This window comes from Salarias fasciatus, chromosome 9, assembly GCF_902148845.1.
Source record: "Salarias fasciatus chromosome 9, fSalaFa1.1, whole genome shotgun sequence".
In the NCBI taxonomy this organism is placed as follows: Eukaryota; Metazoa; Chordata; class Actinopteri; order Blenniiformes; family Blenniidae; genus Salarias; species Salarias fasciatus.
Window position 1 is genome coordinate 1,622,340 of NC_043753.1, and position 24,042 is coordinate 1,646,381.

General features: G+C 46.8%; 1 protein-coding gene across 2 annotated transcripts in view; it reads left to right on the forward strand.

Annotated features, from left to right (window-relative positions):
* The window catches only part of LOC115394243 (collagen alpha-1(XXI) chain), a 49,851-nt gene that overhangs the window by 13,510 nt on the left and 12,299 nt on the right, over nucleotides 1-24,042 (forward strand). Inside the window, exons 19-25 of one of the 2 annotated variants that reach the window (XM_030099500.1) lie at nucleotides 11,070-11,123; nucleotides 14,074-14,118; nucleotides 14,196-14,249; nucleotides 18,731-18,784; nucleotides 19,734-19,787; nucleotides 20,447-20,518; nucleotides 20,697-20,732. In XM_030099500.1, the coding sequence (XP_029955360.1) occupies nucleotides 11,070-11,123; nucleotides 14,074-14,118; nucleotides 14,196-14,249; nucleotides 18,731-18,784; nucleotides 19,734-19,787; nucleotides 20,447-20,518; nucleotides 20,697-20,732 (369 nt within the window). The remainder of the gene's footprint in view (nucleotides 1-11,069; nucleotides 11,124-14,073; nucleotides 14,119-14,195; nucleotides 14,250-18,730; nucleotides 18,785-19,733; nucleotides 19,788-20,446; nucleotides 20,519-20,696; nucleotides 20,733-24,042) is intronic. The other variant, XM_030099501.1, reaches the window with a different exon arrangement.

Here is a 24,042-nt window from a genome sequence, read left to right on the forward strand (position 1 = left end):
TATCGATATAAATAATACAGAAGCCTCAGAAAAACTGTCAAGAATCATGTACATAATGTACTACCTGTAAAATTAGAAATGATTTATCCAGGAAGCTCCTCCAGTATAACATTTTAGAAATGAAAACTACAATAAATTAAATGTTTACCTTTTATTTCAGAAATATGAAATAACTGTCAAATAAACGCAAGTTTCACCTTTTTCAATATAATAGCTTTAACTTTACACTTAAATACAGTTATGTTATTGTTATGGATTCAAACAAAGGTGCTTCAACCATAAAGAAAAATAAAAGTGCTCAGAATTACTGCAATAAACAGAAAAAAGAGTGAGAAACAACAAACAAATATTACTGGGACAGGGGATTGAAATAACTGCCATACACTCACCTTTTCAATATCAATAGCTTTAACTTTTAAACTAGAACAAAGTTTTTCTTATAGATTTGAAGAAAGGTACTTCAACCAGGAAGAAAAATAAAAGTGCTCAGAATTACTAAGGTTAAGTACAGAATTACTTCAGGTTGTAGTGATTATGGTGACACTGCAGCGAATCCCTGTACTTTTTTTTTTTGGTGGTATTTGTCTTCACTGTTGCTGCGTCTTGTAAATTGTAGACGGTCCCTGAACCCCGCAGCACGACAGCTACTCATAGAAATCAATATTGTTTCTGATGCTTGATAGATGGATACATTTAATAAAAATGAGCTTGTAGCATGTAGATGGGATGGAGGCGCCCTTTGTATGTTACTGACCTTTTGTTAAAGAGTTATTGAGACCGAAAGTCCACACCTGTCAACATGCTGCTAACTTTACTGGACTGTTCAGTGAATGATATTCCTAATTCGTGGCCACGAATTACTATTTCATGCGCACGATTTATTATTTCGCGGCCACAGATTAGCTTGTGGAAGCTTGTTGAGTCGCGTTTACACCACGAGTTCTCATTTTGGAGCTCAAACTCACCGCGGTGGAGCTCAGCTTGTAGCCTGAGCTGAGGACGGCCAGCTGTGGTGTGCTGCTGAGCACTCTCTCTCTCGCGGCGCTTTCTGTTCGGCTTGAATCAGCGGCGCCGTGAACAGCAGTTAATGATTGTGAAACGCATCCTGTAATGCACTATATCCAAAATTTGTTTAAAACTCACATCACCGTTATTGAATAAAAATATACCGCGGTATGTATTGATATCAAAATGTTGTCCAGCTCTAGCTTCAGGACTCCGTTCACACGACAACAGCACTTCTTGAAAAAGGAATGAAAATATAACCTTCTTGAAATACTGCTGCTGAACGTGGCCATAAACGTCCTTCAAATTCCAAAAATAACAGAGTTGCTGTCTCTGGTGGTGTGATTCATTCAACTCTCAACATTTTGCTGCTTCAATACTAAAGTTTATTTCCTAATTAAAAGTTATTGAATGACGATGAAAATGTGTTAATAACCTAAGGAATCATGTGTTCTGATAAGCTTCCAATAACATTAGAAAATAAGCGTCTTTATAAATGCTGAATTTCTGATTTAAAATAGGGTCATAAAAAGCTAAAATAAGACAGAGCTGTGGCCCGGATGGGGTCCAGATGAGAAGAACTGCAGGAGGTAATCTAAGCCGTAGTCATTATAAAAAGCCACAGAGCAAGGCAGTGGGTGATAATAAAACCACAAGTGGAGCTTCAACAAGCATCTTCAATCAAGCCGGACTCAGTAACATCGAGATGTTAACGTTGTTCGGTGGATCTACCAGCAGCCTCGGCTGCAGCGGCATTTCCTCGCCGCCTCAGGACTCCGGACGTCTTCCTGCTGCGGAGCGACACCGAGATGAAACCACTCATGTAAACATCAGCTCTGATCAGCGCCATCGGCGGGGAGGGGGGGAATCGTACGTCTCCAGATGGACTCGGTCAGTAATTGCTGAACCTCCTCCGTTCTCATAACAAACCGCTTTCCCTGAGTCTGGCAGCGTTCTGCTCTCAGTGGAGGAAGCCGCCACATGTGTGGCTCTGATGCTAATCTGACAACAAGGAACAGATTAATGCCTAAACGGCTGCACTCAGGATTAAACTTACTGCCATCTGAATCAGATGACCAGTAAAAAAAGAGCTGGGACGGAGGAGAAACCTAACCCGGTAACAGAACCCGACAACAGAAAGCAACATGTGCCAGTTACAGAACTGTGTATTTCGATCTACAATAAATCCAATATGCTTAAAGGTGCATTAAGGAGTTTGCACGTTTTATGCGAAACAGCGCCCGCTGCAGGCCTTGGGCGTAATGCAGCTTAGTGAAAAACTCGTCCCTGTGGCTCGCGTGCACGGAAGAGAGGGACTCCGTCTTCGCTCGTTTAGTAGCGCTCAAGTAAGATTTAAGTTTCTTCTCCCTGGTGGAGTCTGTGTGGAGCTGTGGCAGTGCTAGAAGCCAGTCTGTTCTTACTTTCTGGAAGCTCCTGCTCAGTTGTTGCTCACTAAGCATCTGGCGGAGTAATGGCGGACAAAACGAAACCTAACCAGCCGGAGCGCGCATTACGTCATTCCTTTCAAATTCTCCCCAAAAAAACTCTGGTGCCGGACCGGCACTGCGACTTTCAAGTGACAGTTTAGCGCTGTTAGAGGTACTTGTAATGAATATATCAGGGCACATTGTACACATCATTAAAAATGTGTAACATATTTATGGTGGAAAATAAGTATTTTTAAGGTTGTAAAACTCCTTAATGCACCTTTAAATTTCAAGTGATAAATTTGCTCCAGTAGTTGCTTCCATAAGAGGAAGACTAAAATGAAGAACAGGCACTAAACTTTTGTGACTTGCTGATATCAGTGGATTAAACTAGGGATGTCCCGATCCGATCACGTGATTACGGACTCAATCGGGATCGGAAGTTTCCTCCCAATTTGGACTCGGTTGGATACATATATTTATTTTTTCTTTAATTTCCTTTTTAACCCACTGAAGCCGGGTCGCATTTACGGTAGTGGTGTTGTAGCGCAAATCTATCATTATGACGCCGGGTCTTTTTTTCTTCTTCTTTGCACTAATCAGCTGATTCTTGGGCAATGAAATGCATCAAACTCGCGCATATGCAGAACTGATCCTGTTTCCGGGTCCAGATCGTGTTGCTGCACTGCCTCCTAACTCTGTATTGAACGTTTATAGCCACTGCTGCACACTGAAGCCGTAATGCGTGCCTGGCTTTAATGGGTTAAATGAGATGTGTTTAGGTTTTCTGTGCTACAGAAAGATGTAATTACAGTGAGACAACAATATGTGTTGTTTTGAATTGACGTTAAGAAAATAAAAAAGGAGAACTTTTCATAAGTTGTTTAGTTTATATATATATATATATATATATATATATATATATATATAATGTACATATTTTACTATATTAGAAAAGAATCGCATCGGGACTCAGAATCGGCAGATACTCAAAATGACAGGACTCGGACTCGGTGGCAAAAAAAACCTGATCGGGACATCCCTAGATTAAGCCTAACATCACCGGTGTGAGTCCTCAAAACGCTTCAGCATGTTCACTGGTATGTGAACTCAAAGTCTTTAGCATGTAGCATTAACTCTTAAACTCTCGATGGTGGACTTCCTGCCTGGTTCCTGGAAACAGCTGCTGATCTTTGCTGCATCAAACAGTCTGTTAGACCAACAAACAGACCAGAGTCCTCCCTGGAACCGAGTCAGGGAAGACTGAGAACTGGAACCATTAGCAGAAATCGCTCTGCCTTCAGCAGAACAACAACAAACACGCCGAGTTCAACTGAAGGCTTGGATCAGTGAAATTAAGCAGCTCTAAGTGCGGCGGTGTCAGACAATCCTGAGGCCTGAGAGAGCGTTCAGGAGACCGAGGCCTGAGAGAGCGTTCAGGACTCTGAGGCCTGAGAGAACGTTCAGGACACCTGAGAGAGCGTTCAGGACTCTGAGGCCTGAGAGAGCGTTCAGGACTCTGAGGTCTGAGAGAGCGTTCAGGACTCTGAGGCCTGAGAGAACGTTCAGGACACCTGAGAGAGCGTTCAGGACTCTGAGGCCTGAGAGAGCGTTCAGGACTCTGAGGTCTGAGAGAGCGTTCAGGACACCTGAGAGAGCGTTCAGGACTCTGAGGCCTGAGAGAGCGTTCAGGACACCGAGGTCTGAGAGAGCGTTCAGGACACCGAGGCCTGAGAGAGCGTTCAGGACACCTGAGAGAGCGTTCAGGAGCTCTGAGGCCTGAGAGAGCGTTCAGGAGACCGAGGCCTGAGAGAGCATTCAGGACTCTGAGGCCTGAGAGAGCGTTCAGGACTCTGAGGCCTGAGAGAGCGTTCAGGAGCTCTGAGGCCTGAGAGAGCGTTCAGGAGCTCTGAGAGCGTTCAGGACTCTGAGGCCTGAGAGAGCGTTCAGGACTCTGAGGCCTGAGAGAGCGTTCAGGACTCTGAGGTCTGAGAGAGCGTTCAGGACTCTGAGGCCTGAGAGAGTGATCAGGACTCTGAGGCCTGAGAGAGAGGCCTCGGGCCTTGTTTCCATGACAGCTTTAATATGGAACAAAGTTCAATCCTCTTTAAAAAGATTAAAAATTACTTTGTAAACACCTAATCATGAAAACAATAATTCCAAATTAAGTTTAAAGATTCTGATTTTAAAGCTGAATTAAATAATTCCTCCATCATGTAAACCTTTCTTCAGCTTTAAATTAATTCCAGTTCTGCTCGTTCTCGTCTTGTCACATATTCCAAGAGGGCCGCCTGATACAAATTTGAGTGGAGGCGATTTATATAACGGGATCATTAGAGGAAATGGATATAACGAACAGAGAGGATGGATGGAAGCAGTAAAATGCAGACCTTTATAAAGCTGCGGCATTGAAGTTAATTGAGGAAGAGAGAAAGAAACGAAGCAGGAAGTGGAGTTTTCTGTAAACATGTAAAAATGTAAATATGTCACTTCCTCCTCTCGTCCAATCAGAACCCTCCACAACCCCTAGATCCAATCCGGGATCAAATAAAGGAGATTAAATGTATTTTCAATGTAAACATGAAGGAGAATTATTTTATTCTGAATTGAAAGAACTGTTTACATGACAACATTTTCAAATGAAAGCTTCTGTTGTGTTTCTTGTGTAAATTTATAGGACAACGTTGCTCGGAGCAACTGAAAACACAAATTTTCGAAAAGGCTCTCTCTCCCTGTAAATGGAAGAAAAAGCAACTTTTCGAAAACACCGTCTCCGTGTAAATGGAGGAAAATGTGAGTTTTTTGTAACACTTCTCCCCGGCTGTAGTGAAAAGCTGTTCTGCACATGCTCAGTAGCAACTCGTGGTCAAACATGCTGACCTCAATGTCTTCGGTGTTTCAGCAGTTGCCGTCTGAACGCGAAACTTTTCTGAAACGATGCGTTTTCAGGTGAGACGTCGTGAACAGATCCTGATTCTGCAGTTCAAACACGACGGATCTCTGTTCAGAGACTCTAAACGCCGCCGCCGCCACGGCATAATGGCGACGCCAACACGCAGCTGTAGTACGGCAGTAAAGAGAAGATCAGCCGCCGGCGCATGCCTTGCTCATCAGCTGTGAGGAATTCCCTCTCGGCCGTCCGTGACGGCTCCGTTGGCGGGTAATGAGGCCTGAACTCAGACGTACTGTACAGTACTCTCATCACAGGCGTCGAGCCGCCGCCGCCACCGCCGCTGTTCAAACGCTCCAGGACTTGATGCTCAAATGAAGCATGCTGGGAACTCTCAGCTCCACGGTGGAGGCAGGTCTCTTATCAAGCTCCTTAACCCCAAATTATGCGTTCTGAGACGCCGCTGTGTGAAGTTTTCATGTCACGCAGATAAAGACGCTTCGTTCACACGTTGCTTCCCTCTAATCCCACATTTTAACACTCAAAGCGGGACTTTTCCCATCAGCTGGAGTTTTTCGCACTGGAGAATAATTGATATCGGTCTTTCTGCGCCGGGGTTATTTTTAACCGCCGTGCTTGTAATTTAGTTGAGAGCTCCTGAGCGCACACGGAGGCTCTGGGTCCGCCTCCCTCCCCGCTAATCACCGGTTCTCCAGCCACAAGAGAGGGATGTTGGAGCAGCCCGGGGCCGTCCAGCCGGGATCGGGGGGAGAAAGTGAGAGAGGTGGAGCCGCATGGAGGGTGATGTTTGTTTTTATAGTGAAACCACACACACGCGCTGCAGAGAACAATCCTCTGAACACATGCAAAAAGCTCGGACAAAGCAGCATTTTCAGAAGGCAGCATTTCCCCCGTTTCCACGGAGACAGAGTCAAGGCGTTCTACCTTGGGATCCGTTTTCAAAAGTGGCGCGGAGCATTGTGAAATTCACCTTTGAAACAGAGCAGTTAGAGGCAAAACACCACGATGTCGACGTGCCGTCCCCTGAATGATTCCAGAGACGTCACCAAACTGACAGCTTGCTTCTACATTCTGAAATCTACGCAGGCAACTCAGAAAGTGGCACCTGCCTCAGAGCTGAAGACACCTGATAGAAAACATGACGTTCCCCACAACGCTACTCTGTGATGAACAGAGTCCTGGACCCCAGTGCTGTTACCGAGTGTTGGAACCGTGGCACCGAGTGTTGGAACCGTGGTACCGAGTGTTGGAACCGTGGTACCGAGTGTTGGAACCGTCGCTCTTGACGAGGCGGTTGTGAGGCTGGATGAGGCGTTGCTTGGAAGCAGCCAGATCTGGACCCAGAGGGCTGCGGTTTCGACCAGCAGACATGTTTTTGAAAATGTTTCCTCGGTTAGAAACACGACATGTGAAACACCTGTTTGGGTTTCTGACTCTACCTGCTAATTAAAACCTCCCGTGCATCTAAACAGGGCTCCAAGTATAGAGTCTGTACTCAGGAGGACCGAGACACCCGATACGGCATCAAACAGGTCCTGAGCCACACACTCCGAGGAGAGGGGGGCGTCCCAGAATCCAGATCCCTGGTCCAGGTCCCTGGTCCCAGGGCGTTCCCCCTCCAGATGGGACATGTGGTCCGAGCGGCATGTTCTGGACAGGCTCTGGAGTCTCCGCCCAGCTGGATGAGCTCAGAAACCCACTAAAGAGAGGAGTCCTTATCACACACAGCTGCCTCACTGGTGGTTTATTTACAGGAACTGGCAACCGTTGACCCCCCTCTTCTAAAACGGCACATATGGCAATGAGCATTGAGCAACCAACACTCAGCAACCAGCAACCAGCAGTCCAAACTTCTGTGTTTGGGTTGAGTTGGTTGAGTTTTGGGTGTCTGGACTCGTGAAATGCAACTTTTTGGGAACAAATCCAAACTGGAACTTCACTAAAACGCTTGAGCTACGTCATTAAGTTGATGGCGAAAATGCAACTTTCAGTAGATGAATGATGAGAACAATGTTTTCTTTCAGTACCATGACTCCCAGCAGAGATTATTGTGGTCCTGGTCCTGGTCCCGGTCCAGATTCTCCTGGTTCTGGTAGTTTGGAGTTGACAGTCCCCATAGTAACAATCCATCTTGGTGTTCTGTCCAGATGAAGGTCCGCGTTCTGTTTGTTTGTTACCAGTATTTTTGTGTCGGGATGAGAACCGAGCCCCGGTACTAAACGAGTCCCGGGGTCAAATCTTTTAATCCCGGAGGATCAATAAGCTCTGACGGTTTGTAACGGTTCTTTAGAACGGGGATCCACAACAAAAAACCGAAACAGAAGAGCAGATAAGAATTCTGTGAAAGTACCGGATCAATACCGTCAATAAGCATGTGTGTCGGTTTTATTACCAAAACAACCAAACGGCTCCGACTCCAGGCCCAACATGGCCGCCACCTGGTTTTCAGTGTTTCTGCTGTTGCCGTGGAAACGGACATCATTTATATTGTAGATGTGAAACTTTTCAGAAACAAAAACGTAAAATGTGCAAGTTTTCTCTTGAAATGTCGTCACAGAAACGGAGCCTCACTGCCGTTCTGGATTTGTTCCGTTTGGACGAAGTTTGCCAGCAGTGCTGGACTCTGATCAAAGGTCCTGACCAGGGATGAGACGCAGACGCTGTTCTTGTTCACTGTAACATTTTGGTTGCTGGTTGAATTCCCTGCTGACGCAGCACCGCTGGCTTGCCCTCGTTTGTTGCAGGAACCGCCTCACAGCTGCTGTTTGGCTATAAAACTCTGCGGTCAGACGTAGATTGTGTTCTGGGTCTTTTACGGCCCGGTCCTGGAGCGAGATCCGTGCTCGCTGTGTTTCAGCGGCGTGGCGCGAAGCCGTGGCGGCTTAGACCAGCTCCTGCTCAGCGGGTCCGGGGATCTGTGTCGCGGAGCCGTTTATTGGACCTCGGTGGGCGTCGTTACGAGGTCTGCCGCTCTCACGCCGTTAGAGCGGCGAGACGCCTCAGAAGGAAAACAGCTGAGAGAGCGAAGAACGTCCCAGACCAGTCCAGATCCACGTTAAGACCCGGTTCATTCTGGGTCACAGACCAGTCCAGATCCACGTTAAGACCCGGTTCATTCTGGGTCACAGACCAGTCCAGATCCACGTTAAGACCCGGTTCATTCTGGGTCACAGACCAGTCCAGATCCACGTTAAGACCCGGTTCATTCTGGGTCACAGACCAGTCCAGATGGTTCAGTCTGGGTCACAGACCACTGCTCGGTCTGATTTAGACCTTCAGACCAAACATGCAGACAACAAAGGCCGTAATGAAGCCGAGTCCTGGTCTGAAGACACCAGAACATAAACACGTCTGTTTTGTCCTCTTCGGTTTCATTTGTCTTTTTTTTTAATTTTTTTTTTTTATCAGGCCGACTTCTTTGGAACATTTGTGTCAATAAAACGTTCTCATAATGGTTTAACGAGACGAAGACTTTATGAGTAATTCTGCCAGCAGCGGTTGAAGCAAAGCGAAACCGGCCCTGAGCTCTGAGTGGGACTGATGGACGTCCTGATTGGGCCGGGGTTTAACGACAGCGTGTCGAGAGCGGCGAGGTAACAGAACCACCATCCCCACCAGACGGAGGACAAAATGGGATGAATTGATCCAGGATGTTGGGACGGCTGCGTTCTGACGGGACTGAGAGGAAAACTGTCCCTGAAAGTCGCCGCTGGTCCATCCTGATGTTGGAGGAGCTGGAATCTGTCCTGACGCAGGTTTTAAACCAACCATGAAGAAAAAACAAACGTCCTGCCGTCCCAACAGCCAGCAGCTGCCGTGGTTCCAGGAGGAAAATGCCTGAAGACTTCGAAACATGAGGCATTTATTTGTCTTTTAATGGAAGAGGTTCAGTAAAACTGTCACTTCCTGTTTGTTTGACTTGTTACTAAATTTCCATCATGGCCGCCAAACTGCGGCGGCCTGTTGTTGAATCCAGCGGTTTGAGCTCCACCTCAAGGTGTTCCGCGGTGCCTGGACCAGAGACGTTAACCCCGAGTCCATCGGTCCGTCAGTCCGTCGATCCCCTAACGTCTACGTCAGAACCACAGAAGGTCGGACTCGCCACTTCCCTGACGATGGCTACTGGTTCGATTCCGCTGCTGGTTTCATCCTGCTGGTAGTTACTGACCGCTGCAGAGTGGGAGCATCAAACATGGTCACATCACCGTGCCAGAGGCTCCGACCCGACACAGAACCAGAACCAGAACTGGAACAGAAACAGATCCAGGATCAGATCTACAAACAGAAACAAAAACAGACCCAGAACCAGTTCCACTCACGTTCTCCAGTCGACACGTTTCTCCTGCAGGAAACATTCTGACAGTAAGAACTGGACGTTCTCTGAGGAACCGTTTGCACAACGATGTTCTCAGAGTTTATTTTCATTTCAGAAAGTTTTATATTTTCAAAATTGCCGATCTGCTGCTTCGTGCGGCCGTGGTGCACACGCAGCAGTACTTCAGGATTCGTCACCAGTAAACCATGAAACGGTTTTTTAGGACCTGTAGAAGACGTGGTGGCAGAACGGTCTTTCTGTGGCTGCAGCCGTCCTCCATCCTCCGGCGTGTGAACCTGGAAATCCTCAGATGTTTCTGACTGCGGCGAGTCGCCCGGTGACAAAGCTCCGCCGCTGCGCTAATGAACGGCCTGCAGCTCCAGAATACATTTTACGGCTTGTTCTCCGTGTTCGCCGGCCGCGCTGGACCCGCTTCACACGCCGCTCTGCGGCGCCGCGGCTCGTTCGACGCTTCTCATTCTGCTTTTAACGAGCCGCCGGTCCGCCGCGGAGGCCCGGAACCCCAGCGTCAGAGCGGAACCGCGGCCGAATGTAAACTCAGGACAGCGAGATTTAATCCGACCGGCAGAGTTCCTGACACGCCAACGATCTGCTGAAGACAGAACTGCTTCATCCTGCAGACGCTGCAGGAGTAACTGGGGCCTGCTGAGCTAGCGCACCTGCTAGCATTAGCCTGAGAAAGCGTGGCGAAGACGGGAGGGAGCGTACCTATGTTCCCCGGGTCCCATGTTCCCCGCTTTGTGTGGACCGGGGAACATAGGACCCTTTTTCCACACAAGGGTCCTATGTTCCCCGCCATGTTGCCCTGTTGTCACAGTGTGACAAACACAAGCTGCTTATTTAAATCACTAAATATCTTGAATCATTATTTTTGTCCACAGATTTGATAGACAGTTTACACCAGAATAAAAACACGCTTAGCTGTGATTAGGAAAAGTTTCATTATACGTCCGCTCTGCCCGCTCTGAAGGCACAGACTCCTCGAAAGTTTTTATTTCAATTTTTATTACATTTTTATTAAATATTTTATTATATTTCACTGTTGTTTACATCAACTGGGTTGGTGCAAATGCAAATCTGCGGTCTCGCCAAAACAAAAACCTACATCCGAGTGCGCTATGACACAGCGGGGAACATAGGACCCTTCTTTAGAAAGAGGGTCCCATGTTCCCCGGTATTGATAGCAGGGAACATAGGACCCGGGGAACATAGGGATGACCCCAGACGGGATGGCCCGCGGGCCAAAACGGGCCGCCACGAGCCGGTTTGCTGGTCGTGTCAGTGCTTGGCGGGACGACCCTGATGATGCTTTACGACACACACAGCTCTGGTAAGGTGAAGTATCCTGACGGGTGTGTGTGTGTGTGTGTGTGTGTGTGTGTTTCCTCAGGGGGCAAAGGGAGACCCGGGTCCAGCTGGAGCTCCTGGACCTCAAGGCACAGTGGTGAGTTCACACACACACACACACACACACACGCTCAGTCTTGTATTTCTATCCTTGTGGGGACCGTCCATTGACTCCCATTCATGTCTAGCCCCTAACCCTGACCCTTACCCTAACCCTAACCCACACCACAACAAAGCCTAACCCTAAAGAAATGTTTTTGCACTTTTACTTTTTTCAGTAACAACAACATGGTCAAGAAAACACTGTTTCTCCTACTTAGGACCGGAAAAAGGTCCCCACAAGGCACGTCGTTCCACGTTTTGCTATCCTTGTGGGGACATTTGGCCCCGACAAGGATAGAAATACAAGAACGCACACACACACACACACACACACACACACACACACACACACACACACACACACACACACACACACACACACACCTCCAACACTCCTCACCTGTCTGAACATCCAGCAGTGTTAATCCAGCCTCTTGGTTCTTGAACCTTTGCGTTATTTTACTTTAAATGACCAAAACCTTATTTCTGACCTGGATTTTATGCGTTGAGGCAGGCTTTCTTCTTCAAACCATCATAATATTATTCATGATTAACTCATGATTTTTAGAGGAACAGATTAAATCCTGAATTCTCAGACCTTAGATTAAAATCTGTTCATCACGATTTGTTTTGCTCCATGTTTTCTGCATCCACACTTTCTCTGCAGGAAAACAGTGTTTTTCACATCCGTGTTCTGGAAGTGTCGGGCTGCTAAATCCGTCGCGCCGTGACCGCAGGCCGGCTTTACGGGCGGCGGCGAGGAGCAGCGGCGGGGAGCGGGGAGGGTTCTGCAGATAGCGCTTCTGGAGGCAGAGCGGCGGCGGCCGCATGGCGTGCCGAGCTCCCCGCTCTGTTTACACGCAGAGTGAAGGCAGCTTTTATAGAGTTTCACCACAACATGCTGTTAACAGAAAACTGCAGGCGAAGCGTCTCTGAACGGCGTCCGTCGTCACGGCGACTCGTGAACAGGACGGCGGCTGTACGGCTGTTTTCAACGCCACGGTGAACTAATCTCGCTCAGATTCCTTCTGTGCGGCTGCTGCTTCATCGTTGGTAGAAAACCTCCGGGCGCCTCCTGTTCAGGTCGCTTCAGGCCGTTTCAGATGTCCGTTGCCACGACGACGGCGCTCGGAGTGACTGAAAACAGAACTTCTCGAGAACGCTCCAACTCCGTCTCAGTGAGTGACCACACCACTGCCCTTCTGTTGCCATGGCAACCTGGTTTAACCCCATGTAAAAGCTGTACAGGTCAAAGGTCAGCAGCAGAAACGCTCCCTCATGTTTCCAGCTGTTTGTTCCCATCATGCCTCTGGTCTGCCCTCCACTTGCCTCGGGGGCGGAGCTAAAAGATTTTACGCCCTGATCTGAGGAGAGACGATGCAGGCGCCGCGTCGCTCCAGCGCCTTCCAGTAACACGTGACGGGGTGTGTGTGTGTGTGTGTGTGTGTGAGTGAGAGACGGCGTGCAGGGGTGTGTTTCTGATCTCAATCTACCTCCATGTCGTTCCTGAGGTGAAGCCGGCGTGTCCGACACCTGCTCACATCCGGATCCATCTGGTTTACTCCAACCCTGACAGAGCAGGCCGAGGGCTCTTTATCTCACACACACACACACACACACACACACACACACACACACACACACACACAGCCACACACACACAAACAACACACGAAAATCAATCCTCTGCGATCAGACGGGTAACACACACCACATCGTTCCCCGTTTGTTTCATGTCTTGAATGAACTTCTTCCAAATATGAGACATGAATTCTTTTCTTTATTCATATTCTGATCAGACTGATTTAGAATCAAACCCTCTTTCCTTTCATTTATTCCCTTTTAGTCACTCTTTTATTCTAACCTTTAACCTATTTAACCTTTAACGATATCAGATGATATTCTAACTTTTAGTGAAATGTCTTCTTAACCATCATTTATACACAATAACTTAGCTCTAAACGCTTTTTTCTGTAATAAAAATAATTTACAAAATAAATTAAGGTGAGTCTTTTTAATATTTACATAAAATTAAGCTTTTGACAACTTTAACTTGTATATACTTTTCTAATTATAGCTGAAATGTTTGGAATTAAGCCTTTTCATGGACTTGTAGCCACATTAGCAACATTAGCACGTTTAGCCACGTAGCATCGTGTCACACTGAAAATTAACACAAATAACAAGAAAAACAGAAATATTCTAACCTGACTGGTTGCATCACACGATGGAGGAGGGAAATCTTCAGTTACTGCCTCTTATTTCACACTTTGAAACTTAAAAACTTGGAAAAGTTTATCTGTGCAGCGCTTAATGACGTCCCCCCCAGAAACGACTGCAATCAGTTCCGCCGCAAAAAATACTGCAAATAATACTGTCTTTAAAAATAGGAAAAATAAATCTACACACAAATAATGGCGTGTAAACATGAATAACGCAGCGCAGTTCCGGTTTCGCAGTGTTAATTTCCCCCTCCTCTCACTCTATTCTCTTCTATTCCACCCATGGAAGGACTGATGGATGTGGAACCTTTCAAGGCCTAATTAATTGATTTCTGAAGAAAACTGCGTCAGTTAAATGTGAGCTCTCTGTCAGGCGATCAATACTAAAAATAAACAGTTTTTACTGAGAGAAAATAAGCCGACCACTTAAACAGAATTTACCAGATAAAGAGGAGACGCCAGTCGGTGGAAGCCGTTCTGAGAGGGGAGGAGAAACGTGGCGGCATCTCCTGTTAAATCCCCCGAAACCCGAAACATGAGCGCCAGTAACTGTCAAAGCTGAGCTCAGAAAGTCCCACTGGCCAAACAAACCGGGTTCAGGGTCCAGGTACCCGCTGGTTCCGGACCCTTCCTCCTCTCGGCGCTCGTTTCCCAGGTCCACACCGATTCGTCTCACTCAGTCTGAAGCAGCTCATCTGACCCTGTCCTCTCTGTCCTCCACAGGGGGCGTCCGGACCTCCTGGCCAAGCAGGACCGCTGGGACCTCCGGTAAGGACCTCCTCCAGAACCATCACAGACCTGCTCCCGGTTCACAGGTTTAACCTTTAACCTCTGCTCTGATTCAGGGGGAGAAAGGCTTACCGGGCCCACAAGGACCGCCGGGGATGAGAGGGACGCTGGTGAGTACCACCACGTCCGCACCGTCTCAGATTTCAGAACAGAACCTTCCATCAGGAACGAAGCCAAATCCACGGAGAACCAGAGATTGGTGAAGTGAAGCTGGACGCCGTCAGCAGGTCCGTTTCACAGGAAGTCAGCGGTTCCTTTCTTTTAGCAGACAGAAACAACAAACCGTCAAGTCAAGAAACAAGAAGACAAAAAAAAATCAAACAAACATGACGCTCTCAAAGAAATATGGATTTGATGGAATTCAACACGCTGAACTGTGAACGCACAAGAAGATCAATAGAACACTGAGAGTAACACAACATATCATGAAAAAGTCAGTCCTGGCATACTACTGGTATCAGAGTCGAGACCACAAAATCCAAGACCAGGACACGGCTGAGACCGCAGTGTATGGAGACCGAGACTTTAAGGGGTAGAGACCGAGTCAAGACACCGAGACCAAGACCAAGACCAAGTGAGACCGAGTCAAGACCAAGACAAAGGCAAAGTGAGACTGAGTCAAGACCAACAGAATGCAAGACCGAGTGAAGACCAAGACCATATAAAATTTCCCTTCAATTCAGCTTTATTTATGAAGCACTAATCACCACACAGTTATTTCTGGACATTTGAGGAAATAAAACCCAACAAACCAGTAAATAAACTAAAATAACCAGGAACGGTGACGCTGCTGTCCGTCAACATTAACAGTCTCTACTCGCTAACGCCGAATGTGTCTCAGGCTCCGCCGGTGTGCTGCTCATGGTAGCAGCCATGAAGGTTCTGGGCGGCCATATTCAGTAGCATATCAGGATATTCACTGGATAAATGCGACTGGTGACCCGACCGCCTGGTTTGATCGCTGCAGCTGACAGGAAGTTGTCCTCGCAGCCGTGGTCTCGGCTGGTCTCTCAGTAGGTTAACGAGTCCTCTGCGCCCGAGACCTTAAAGAAGTGGTCCTGAGACCGGTCTCCAGTACTAGAACACTACTGGCGACATCATGTTTCTGTCTAAACACGCCGTTTTCACTTGAAAGGAGGCCTGACGACAGTGGCGCTGGCTTTTCTTAATCCTCACGTCCCCGCTCATCTCCCACAGCAGGGGGTCTGACGGTCCGCCTGTCCTCACATCCGTCTCTGGTCCAGAACCTGCAGTCAGAGCCCAGCTTTGAGCTCAGTGTGTGTGGGTCTGTGTCGCCCTCTGCTGGTCAGACCTGCTCACTGCAGACAGCCAGATGTTTCCTACAGACTGAAGCTGCGACTTTTCCTCCATCGGGTTCAGATTTTCTTCATGTTTATTTGAAGAAGAAAATACAGGCATTGATAAATTACAGTTCAAAAATAATAAATAGATGTGTGTAAATGAGGACTGAGTGATCATTACATTAATCATGGGTAATTAATGCAGGGATGTCAAAAGATTAATCTTTTTAATCGTGGCTAATCACTGAATTAGGATTAAGATTTGCATTTGGATCAAACTAAAGAAACAGGACAGAAAACCTAAAACTGTCTTTGTTCTGTTTTGTTCTGCTCTACATTATCTTTTTTAATTATTATTTTGAAGTAGACCAGTGGGTCAACATGACTTTTTTTTCCAAATTGAAAACTGTATTTGATATAGAAATTGTATCAAGTTGGTCTACATGGTATTTTATTCTGAAAGAATATCCAAAAAGGTCAAACAGGAAAGTCTTCCTCTGTGTTTGTTTGATTTCAAATTAAGACGCATTAAGATTTTTTTTTTTTTAATGGACGATAACAGAACTTTGAACTGTTCAAAATTAATTAATCATAATTAACTACGGAACATCAGTGATTAATCACAATTAAAAAGACCAATATTAAAAAAGCAGCCCTGATATAAAGGTAGTTGACCAACGTCTCCAAAAGAACCAAGTCCTACATGCAGCATTTCTGCCATCAACATGGAGCCCGAGAGTTTTTAAAAAGTTCCGTCTTGGGATTTTTTTTTGGGTTTTCAAAAAGTGGCATTTCCAGCAGCTCTAAAACCAACCCCCCAAAACACAGCCAAAGGTGTGTGTTTTCACTTCAGTTCATGTAAAACAGCGTCGTTTAATGGAGCTCAGGATAAAATAAGGACCTGATTTCCTGCATCAGTTTAAAACTGTAACGACTGATATGAAAATAAAGGAAACTTCCTCTGAGATCCCGCCGAGTCGTGTCTGCAGGCCGGCGTTCTTCACCCCAGTGTGTCTGCGGCTGATTATTTGCGTCAACGGAAGGAGAGAAACTCTTCAGCAGTTTGAGGAAAAACAGGAAACGTCCTGATTTGATTCTCGTCTCGTTATTTTTCTGTTTCCTTCGTCTCTGGGCCCTGATGCTCTATTTCCTGTTTAGATGACGAGAAAAATCAGTTCTGAACAGAAACAAACCAAAAACAGACAGAAGGCTGACAGATGGATTCTGGTTTTCAGTCGAAGCTGTTGACCTGGATGAGCCGTAACATTAGAACCAGTGAAGTGAGGAGAGGCTCTGCTGTGGAAGTCTAGAATGGAGAGGAACCCGGCTCAGTGGCGCCGCCCAGTGGAGGCTGCTGTTCCTTTACAGCCACACTGTCAGGAGCAGGATTCTCTCTCACGGCCCGAACGCACTGGACGCGGAAGCGCCGCGCGCGGTAGCGCCGCGCACTGCGCTTCTGATCGCCTCCCATGTTAACCTATCTGACCGGCCGCACCGAACGCGCAGCGGAGCGCCGCGCGCGCCGCGGCTCGCGCTCTGCAGCGCGCCCGCTCCGCTTCGTTCTATTTTTCACGCGAGCCGCGAGCGCCGGTAGCGCCATATGTCAAGCTGGATCAAGCAGATCGGACCAGACAGGAAGTCGGAAACAGAAAAGGCAAGAGAATCCGGTCAATTTTCAAAATATAACAAATTAAATGACGATTAGTTACGGGCGGTGTTGCTCGTCCGTCTATATTTTGTCACTTGGGTCTAATGGTAAATGGTAAATGGACTACACTTGTATAGCGCTTTTTACCCTGCATGACAGAGCCCAAAGCGCTTCACACTGCAATATCACAAGACAGATGGACACACAAACAGACATACGCATGTACGCACCCAAACACACACACACACACACACACACACACACACACACACACACACAGCGACAGACATTCACTTGATGCAGAAAAAAAGACAGGAGGAGAAAAAGTCTCTCCACAGGTCACCAAAACACACACATCCATACTGGCAGAGCGAGACAGAGGGAACAGGGAACAAACGTGAAAACCGAGAGCTGACGGAGCGAGCCGAGTGCAGCCGATGTGTGACCAGCGCGGAGAGCGCAGGCGCCTCCAGTGCGAACAGCCAAGCGCCGGCGCAGAGACGCGCGCGGCGCGCGCGGCGCCTCCGCTACGCTTCCGCGTCCAGTGCGTTCCCGGCGTCATACTTTATCTGCTGCTTTTTGTTGTGAGGTGAAACACTGACACACAGCTCCGAGCCTCCACACAGCAGCATGTGTGTGTGTGTGTGTGTGTGTGTGTGTGTGTGTGTGTGTGTGTGTGTGTGTGTGTGTGTGTGTGTGTGTGTGTGTGTGTGTGTGTGTGTGTGTGTGTGTGGACCTCAGCGCCTCCTGACTAACGGCCCGAACGCACTGGACGCGGAAGCGCCGCGCACGGCGCTTCTGATCGCCTCCCATGTTAACCTATCTGACCGGCCGCACCGAACGCGCAGTGGAGCGCCGCGCGCGCCGCGGCTCGCGCTCTGCAGCGCGCCCGCTCCGCTTCGTTCTATTTTTCACGCGAGCCGCGAGCGCCGGTAGCGCCATATGTCAAGCTGGATCAAGCAGATCGGACCAGACAGGAAGTCGGAAACAGAAAAGGCAAGAGAATCCGGTCAATTTTCAAAATATAACAAATTAAATGACGATTAGTTACGGGCGGTGTTGCTCGTCCGTCTATATTTTGTCACTTGGGTCTAATCACAAGACAGATGGACACACAAACAAGACATACGCATGTACGCACCCAAACACACACACACACACACACACACACACACACACACACACACACACACACACACACACACACACACACAGCGACAGACATTCACGTGATGCAGAAAAAAAGAGGACAGGAGGAGAAAAAGTCTCTCCACAGGTCACCAAAACACACACATCCATACTGGCAGAGCGAGACAGAGGGAACAGGGAACAAACGTGAAAACCGAGAGCTGACGGAGCGAGCCGAGTGCAGCCTATGTGTGACCAGCGCGGAGAGCGCAGGCGCCTCCAGTGCGAACAGCCAAGCGCCGGCGCGGAGACGCGCGCGCTTCCGCGTCCAGTGCGTTCCCGGCGTAAGCCGTCATGCACTCCGTCACATGCAGCCCTGAGCTGCTTTCAAGTCAGTCATTCTCTCCCTCTCCCTCTCCCTCTCTCTTTCTCCCACCTCCACCTCTCCCTCTCACCTCCACCCCTCCCTCTCCCTCTCACCTCCACCCCTCCCTCACCATCTCTCTCCATCCAGGGAGTCCAGGGACCCCCGGGGCCGCCCGGAGAGATCGGCCGCGATGGTCCCAAGGTCTGTGTGTTGAACGTTATAATTAGTTATTATGTTAATGTGCTGCAGCGCCGCAGACAGCCCGGCTGTTCTCAGCCCCTCCCTCCCTCCACCCCTCCCTCACCTCCACCCGTCCACCCCTCCCTCCCTCCCTCCCTCCTGATGTTCCTCTGGAGAAAACCTCGTTTTGCTCTTTTCTAATCCGTCGCTCGGTGTTTTCAGAAGAGGTGATAAATGTCGTCCTGTCTGAGACGGACCAATCAAACAGACTTCCCAGAATGCACCTCATCAGGCTGCAGCTGCTGGCAGAGCGCTTCAGGATGTGGAGGGGAGGGTTCCAGCGGTTCCAGGGTTCTGGAGTCCTCCAGCATGAGGAGGTTTCCTCCGAGTTCAGGTTCAGCAGGAGGAACGCCTCTCCGTCCCGGAACGACGGGAAAACCTGAAACTGAAGAAGTTTGATAAACTGCTCCATGAGCTTGGTTCCAACCAGGACCGGAACCGTTCCCTTTGGGACCGGAACTGCTCCTACGGGGACCAGAACCGTTCCTATCTGGACCATACCATTCTTTACAGGCCCGCACCGTTCTTATAGGGACCAGAATTGTTCCTTTCTGGACCCTGGCATTCTTTATGGGTCCCGAACTGTTTCTATTGGGACCAGAACTGTTCCTATCTGGACCGTACTGTTCTTTACAGGTCCGCATCGTTCCTATGGGGACCGGGACCGTTCCTTCCAGGACTCCTGATTGTTCCTCACGGATCAGCGGAGTCGTGGTTCAGCCCGATTTCATCCTCAGTCGGCCGGACCGCTGAAATAAAATTCAGCCATAAAAACCTTTAAATTAAAATTTCACAGGTTTTCTTTAATGTGGCCTAAACTACAGTGAAAATGTTCTATTTTCACAAAACCAAGTAATTATTACAGAAAATGACTAATTCTCATGAAAAATGTTTTAATGTGTGTCTCCAGGGGACATGTGGGGATCCAGGACTGGCCGGTCCTCTCGGTCCTCCAGGACAGAAGGTGAGCAGCTGAAACTTGGTTTCGGTCGTTTGTGTCTCATTTTTTAACATCAATGAGAAGAAAAGCAGAAAAAAATATGTTTTTAGTTTCTTTCACAAAAAACAGCTTCTGCTTCAGAAAAGTTTCACGTTTAGAAAGTGGCGACAGCGAGAACGAAAACAAAGAGCCGTTCCCGAAAACAAAGAGCCGTTCCCCTGTTCAGACCGTTTCCTACGGCTGCTGTTCCTTCGCAGTAACGTTTTTTAATGAAAAGTGGCGTTTTCCTCCGTTTCCATGGAGACGGAGTCGTGGGGGTTTCAAAAAGTTGTCTTCAGTGACCCAGATGACCAAAATGTATAAATTTAGTTTTAAGTCAAATTTAGTCTCATTAAGAAAATAAGTAAAATGGAAAATCGGCCACGGTTCGGCTCAACCACTCCCGTGTCGATTGGTTTCTATTCTCGTGTTTCCATGACAACAGATGAGCGTCTAGCGACTGAACAGTAACAGACGTAGCGCCCCCCGCTGGACCGGTTCGTACTGAGTGGACTCTTCTTCTGTGGTCTGGACGGAAACCTCCGCCGCTCCCGCTGAAGCTTTTCTGAAGCAGAAGTTTTCTTCTAGATCCGGTCGGTCGTCTGCCTGACAGCTTCTCAGCGTGGCGTCTCTCGCTCTTCCAGGGCTCGGCGGGGGAGCCGGGCTTCCCGGGGCCTCCGGGCGCCGCGGGACCGCCGGGGTTCAAAGGTCATAAGGTGACGGTCCACCTTCACAACAAACACAGCCGGACCGGGTCCGACCGGAAGAGTCTGATCAGCAGTTAGTGAGGCTCAGATGGCGGCGGCGGCGGCGGCGTCCTGAATGACTCCCGACGCAGGAATCCTCCTGGTCTGGAGCCGCTCCGTCACCCACAATGCTCTGCTCTGTTCCCAGGGGGACGCGGGAGAACCGGGACCAAAGGGGAAACAGGTACTGTCCTTTCTGAAACATCTTCACATCCACAATGAGACAAAAATAGATTTTAAACATTTTTTTTTTTTTAACTGAAAATTAAAGTAAAAAAATGCTTGTTTTTTAATTTGCGTTAAAAATTGGTTGTAATGAAGTAATATTTTGAGGCCTTCTTCAGGCAACATTTTCAAATTAAAATGCAAAACTTCATTGTGTTTGTTTCCATGACAACAGTGATAGAAATAGCTTCCGAGGTGGAAGTTTTAGAAATTGCGCTGTCTCCATGGAAACGAGGGTAAAACAACTTTTCGAACATGCTTCCACTTTGCCAAAGCGTTCACGTGCTGATAAACGGTGAAGTAAAAGGAAATCATGTAAACTGGTGAGGTTTTGCAGGTGAGACATTGGATCTGCCTCCAGAAGCTGCTCTCAGTCACTCCTGAAGCTCCCACCGTTACACAAACCGCCGCCGCCGCTAACCAATGTGTCTGCCATTTTTCCTCACGTGAAGAAAACCGGTTTGTAAAACCTCCATTTAAATGGCGATCCTCTGCAAACCATTAAAATAAAGAGGCTTTCCAGATTTACGATTCGCTGATTAAACAGGTGAGAACACGCGAGGTCGTGATGGAAAGGTTAACGCCGCATTTCCCTGATTAGACGCTCATGTTTTAATATGGCTGTAAAGTTCCACCAGCTCTGCGGCACTTTATAAAACCCAGCTGGGAGTGCATGAAGCCCATAAACCTGCTCCAGGACCAGGAAGTGCCGGAACAGGAAGTCGTTTTCAATCAAATTACTGCAGCAGCGCAAATTTCTTTCATCGAATCTAAAATTAAAGTGGAAATTGAGAGGAAATGGATGGAGGCTTGTTTGTGGAGGAAGTGTCTCCTTTTCTATCATCTTCAATTTGCACAGGAAGCCATGAAAAATAAGCACTTTCAGGTTTTCAGATGAAGCATTTTTAGAGTTGTGTTCTTGTAAATATGATGGAAATTGATCCCACGTGGTGAAATAAGCTGCTAAAGTAATGACAGTTAATGTCAAAATAAAAGCCTTTCCACCTGAACTCCACTTTTAAAGCAAAGCCTTCAGATTCAAAAACTTCAACAGTCATGAGACCTGAAACTCTTCTGCAGCTGAGAGAACGACGGCAGAGTTAAAGGCCTCGTTTACGCGACAAGGTTTCAGAGTGAAAACAGCAACTTCCTGGAATGCAGCTTTTTGAAAATGGCTTACAAGGTTGAACTTTTTGAAAATGCTCCGACTCCATATAAACAGGGTGAAAATGTCACTTTTTGAAAATGTTCCAACTCCATCTTCATGTAAATGGTGGAAAACAATTATTTTCAATGCATTCCGATTCCATGTAAAAAAGGGAACATGCAACCTTTTTTTTATCAACGTTCTGACTACATGGAAATGGGACAAAACGCAACTTTTTGAAAATGTTCCAGCTCCGTCTCTATATTAACAGGGCAAAATGTAACTTTTTTTAAAACATTCCTAATTTGTGTCCACGTAAACAGCGCAAAACAGAACTTTTTGAAAAATGTTCCACCTCAGTCTTCATGTAAATGAAGGAAAACGTAACTGTTTGAAAATGTTCCAACTCCATCTCAATGCTAATGAGGGAAAACGTAACTTTCTGAGAATGTACCGACTCTGTCTTCATGTAAACGGGGGGAACACAACTTTATCAAACCTTCCGACTTTGTCTCCATGTAAACAGGGAAAACACAACTTTTCGAAAACATTCCACCTCTGTCTCAACGTAAACAGGGAAAACAACTTTTTGAAAACATTTAGACTTCGTCTCCATGTAAACAAACAGCTGTGCCCACTAGTGGCCCAACATGCTAACTACATAATTTTCAGTGTCTCTGCTGTTTCTGTGAAAACGGACGTCGTTTTCAAAATGTAAACTCGCAACTTTTCTGAAACGAAAATCCAACAAAGATGCAATTTTCACTTGAAACGTGGCGTTAACTGTCCTGAAACAAGTTCTGAGTTACCATTTGGTCCTTCCTGGTAATCCCAGTGTTCATCTGGCTCATTCAGGAAATTCATTCGTTCATTTCTCAAACTTACTCATGTTTCCACTGGAATTCAATCATGATAAAGCATTTCCTGTTTCACATCATTCCTTTAGTCCACCATACTTCCTGTCAATCAGCATTCGATCCGTTTGAAAAGTTCTCCTGTCCCATCAGCCACGCTCGCCGCTCTCGCCTCGTTTAAAAGAATCTGAAGCTTTTTCCAAACTTGGGCTAATTAAATAATGAGTGGAGCCACGGAGGCTTAATCAGACACTCTTTGGATAATTGACTAATCATTTCAGGTCTGTTTCCTCTCAAGAGTCACAAGAGTCCTGTAGCTGTGGCTTATCAGCTCGTCTTCTCTCTCGCTTCACACTTTTCAAATCAGCCTCTTCCCACTTTAAGACGATTTTCAAAAGACATCCTGATTGATCTCTGGACATTTTCTGGACTACAAGCTAAAAGTTGAATCTGTCAAAAGATTAATCTTCAAGTGGTAAAAAACAAAGCTTAAGTTACACATTTATTTTGTATTGTTTTATAAGTTGCATGAACAGACAAGCTACTAAAATATAGGCATGAATACTTTACATTATGGGCTTAAAACTGCCCTGAAATGCAAAACAATAGAATTTTAAACATGTAATTCGAAATGGAATTAACCATGATTTGTGAAAAAAAATCTGTGATTGTGACAAAGAGAAGTCTCTTGTCAGCCCAACTAAAATATGTTCCATTTACAGTCTGGAAAAAATCGGTAATTTTCATGTTTTACATACAGTATGAGAAATCACTGATCATGAAAACCTGAGACGAAGTCGCTTTATTATTATTTCAAGAAAAGACTCAAATTTAAAAGGAAAGGAAATTAAAGGCAAAATGCCAAGAAAAGTTTGAATGTTTTTTTTTTGGAAAATATGTCGCCGCATCGGTACGTGGTAATCAGATTACATGTGATCTTTAGATATTTGACTTTTGACTTCATGACACATCGTTTGGCTCAAACACCTTAGAGTTGATGGGGGTTTGAACACCCAGGGTACGAAGTAGATGCTGACTGGAGAGACTGGATCAGCTGAAACAGATTACTCCCTTTTATTTTGGAAATGTTGTAAAATAACAAATTTGAAAGATAATATAAGAAGCGGTTCCTAAACAGTGTAGCCCTGCCTCCTTTTCTTTCTTTTTTTTAATATTTGCTTATATTTATTGGAAAAAAAAGGTTGAAATCCTAGAAGTCCTGCAACTACAAATTCCATTTGTATCAAATCCAGGAGAATGTTTCTAGA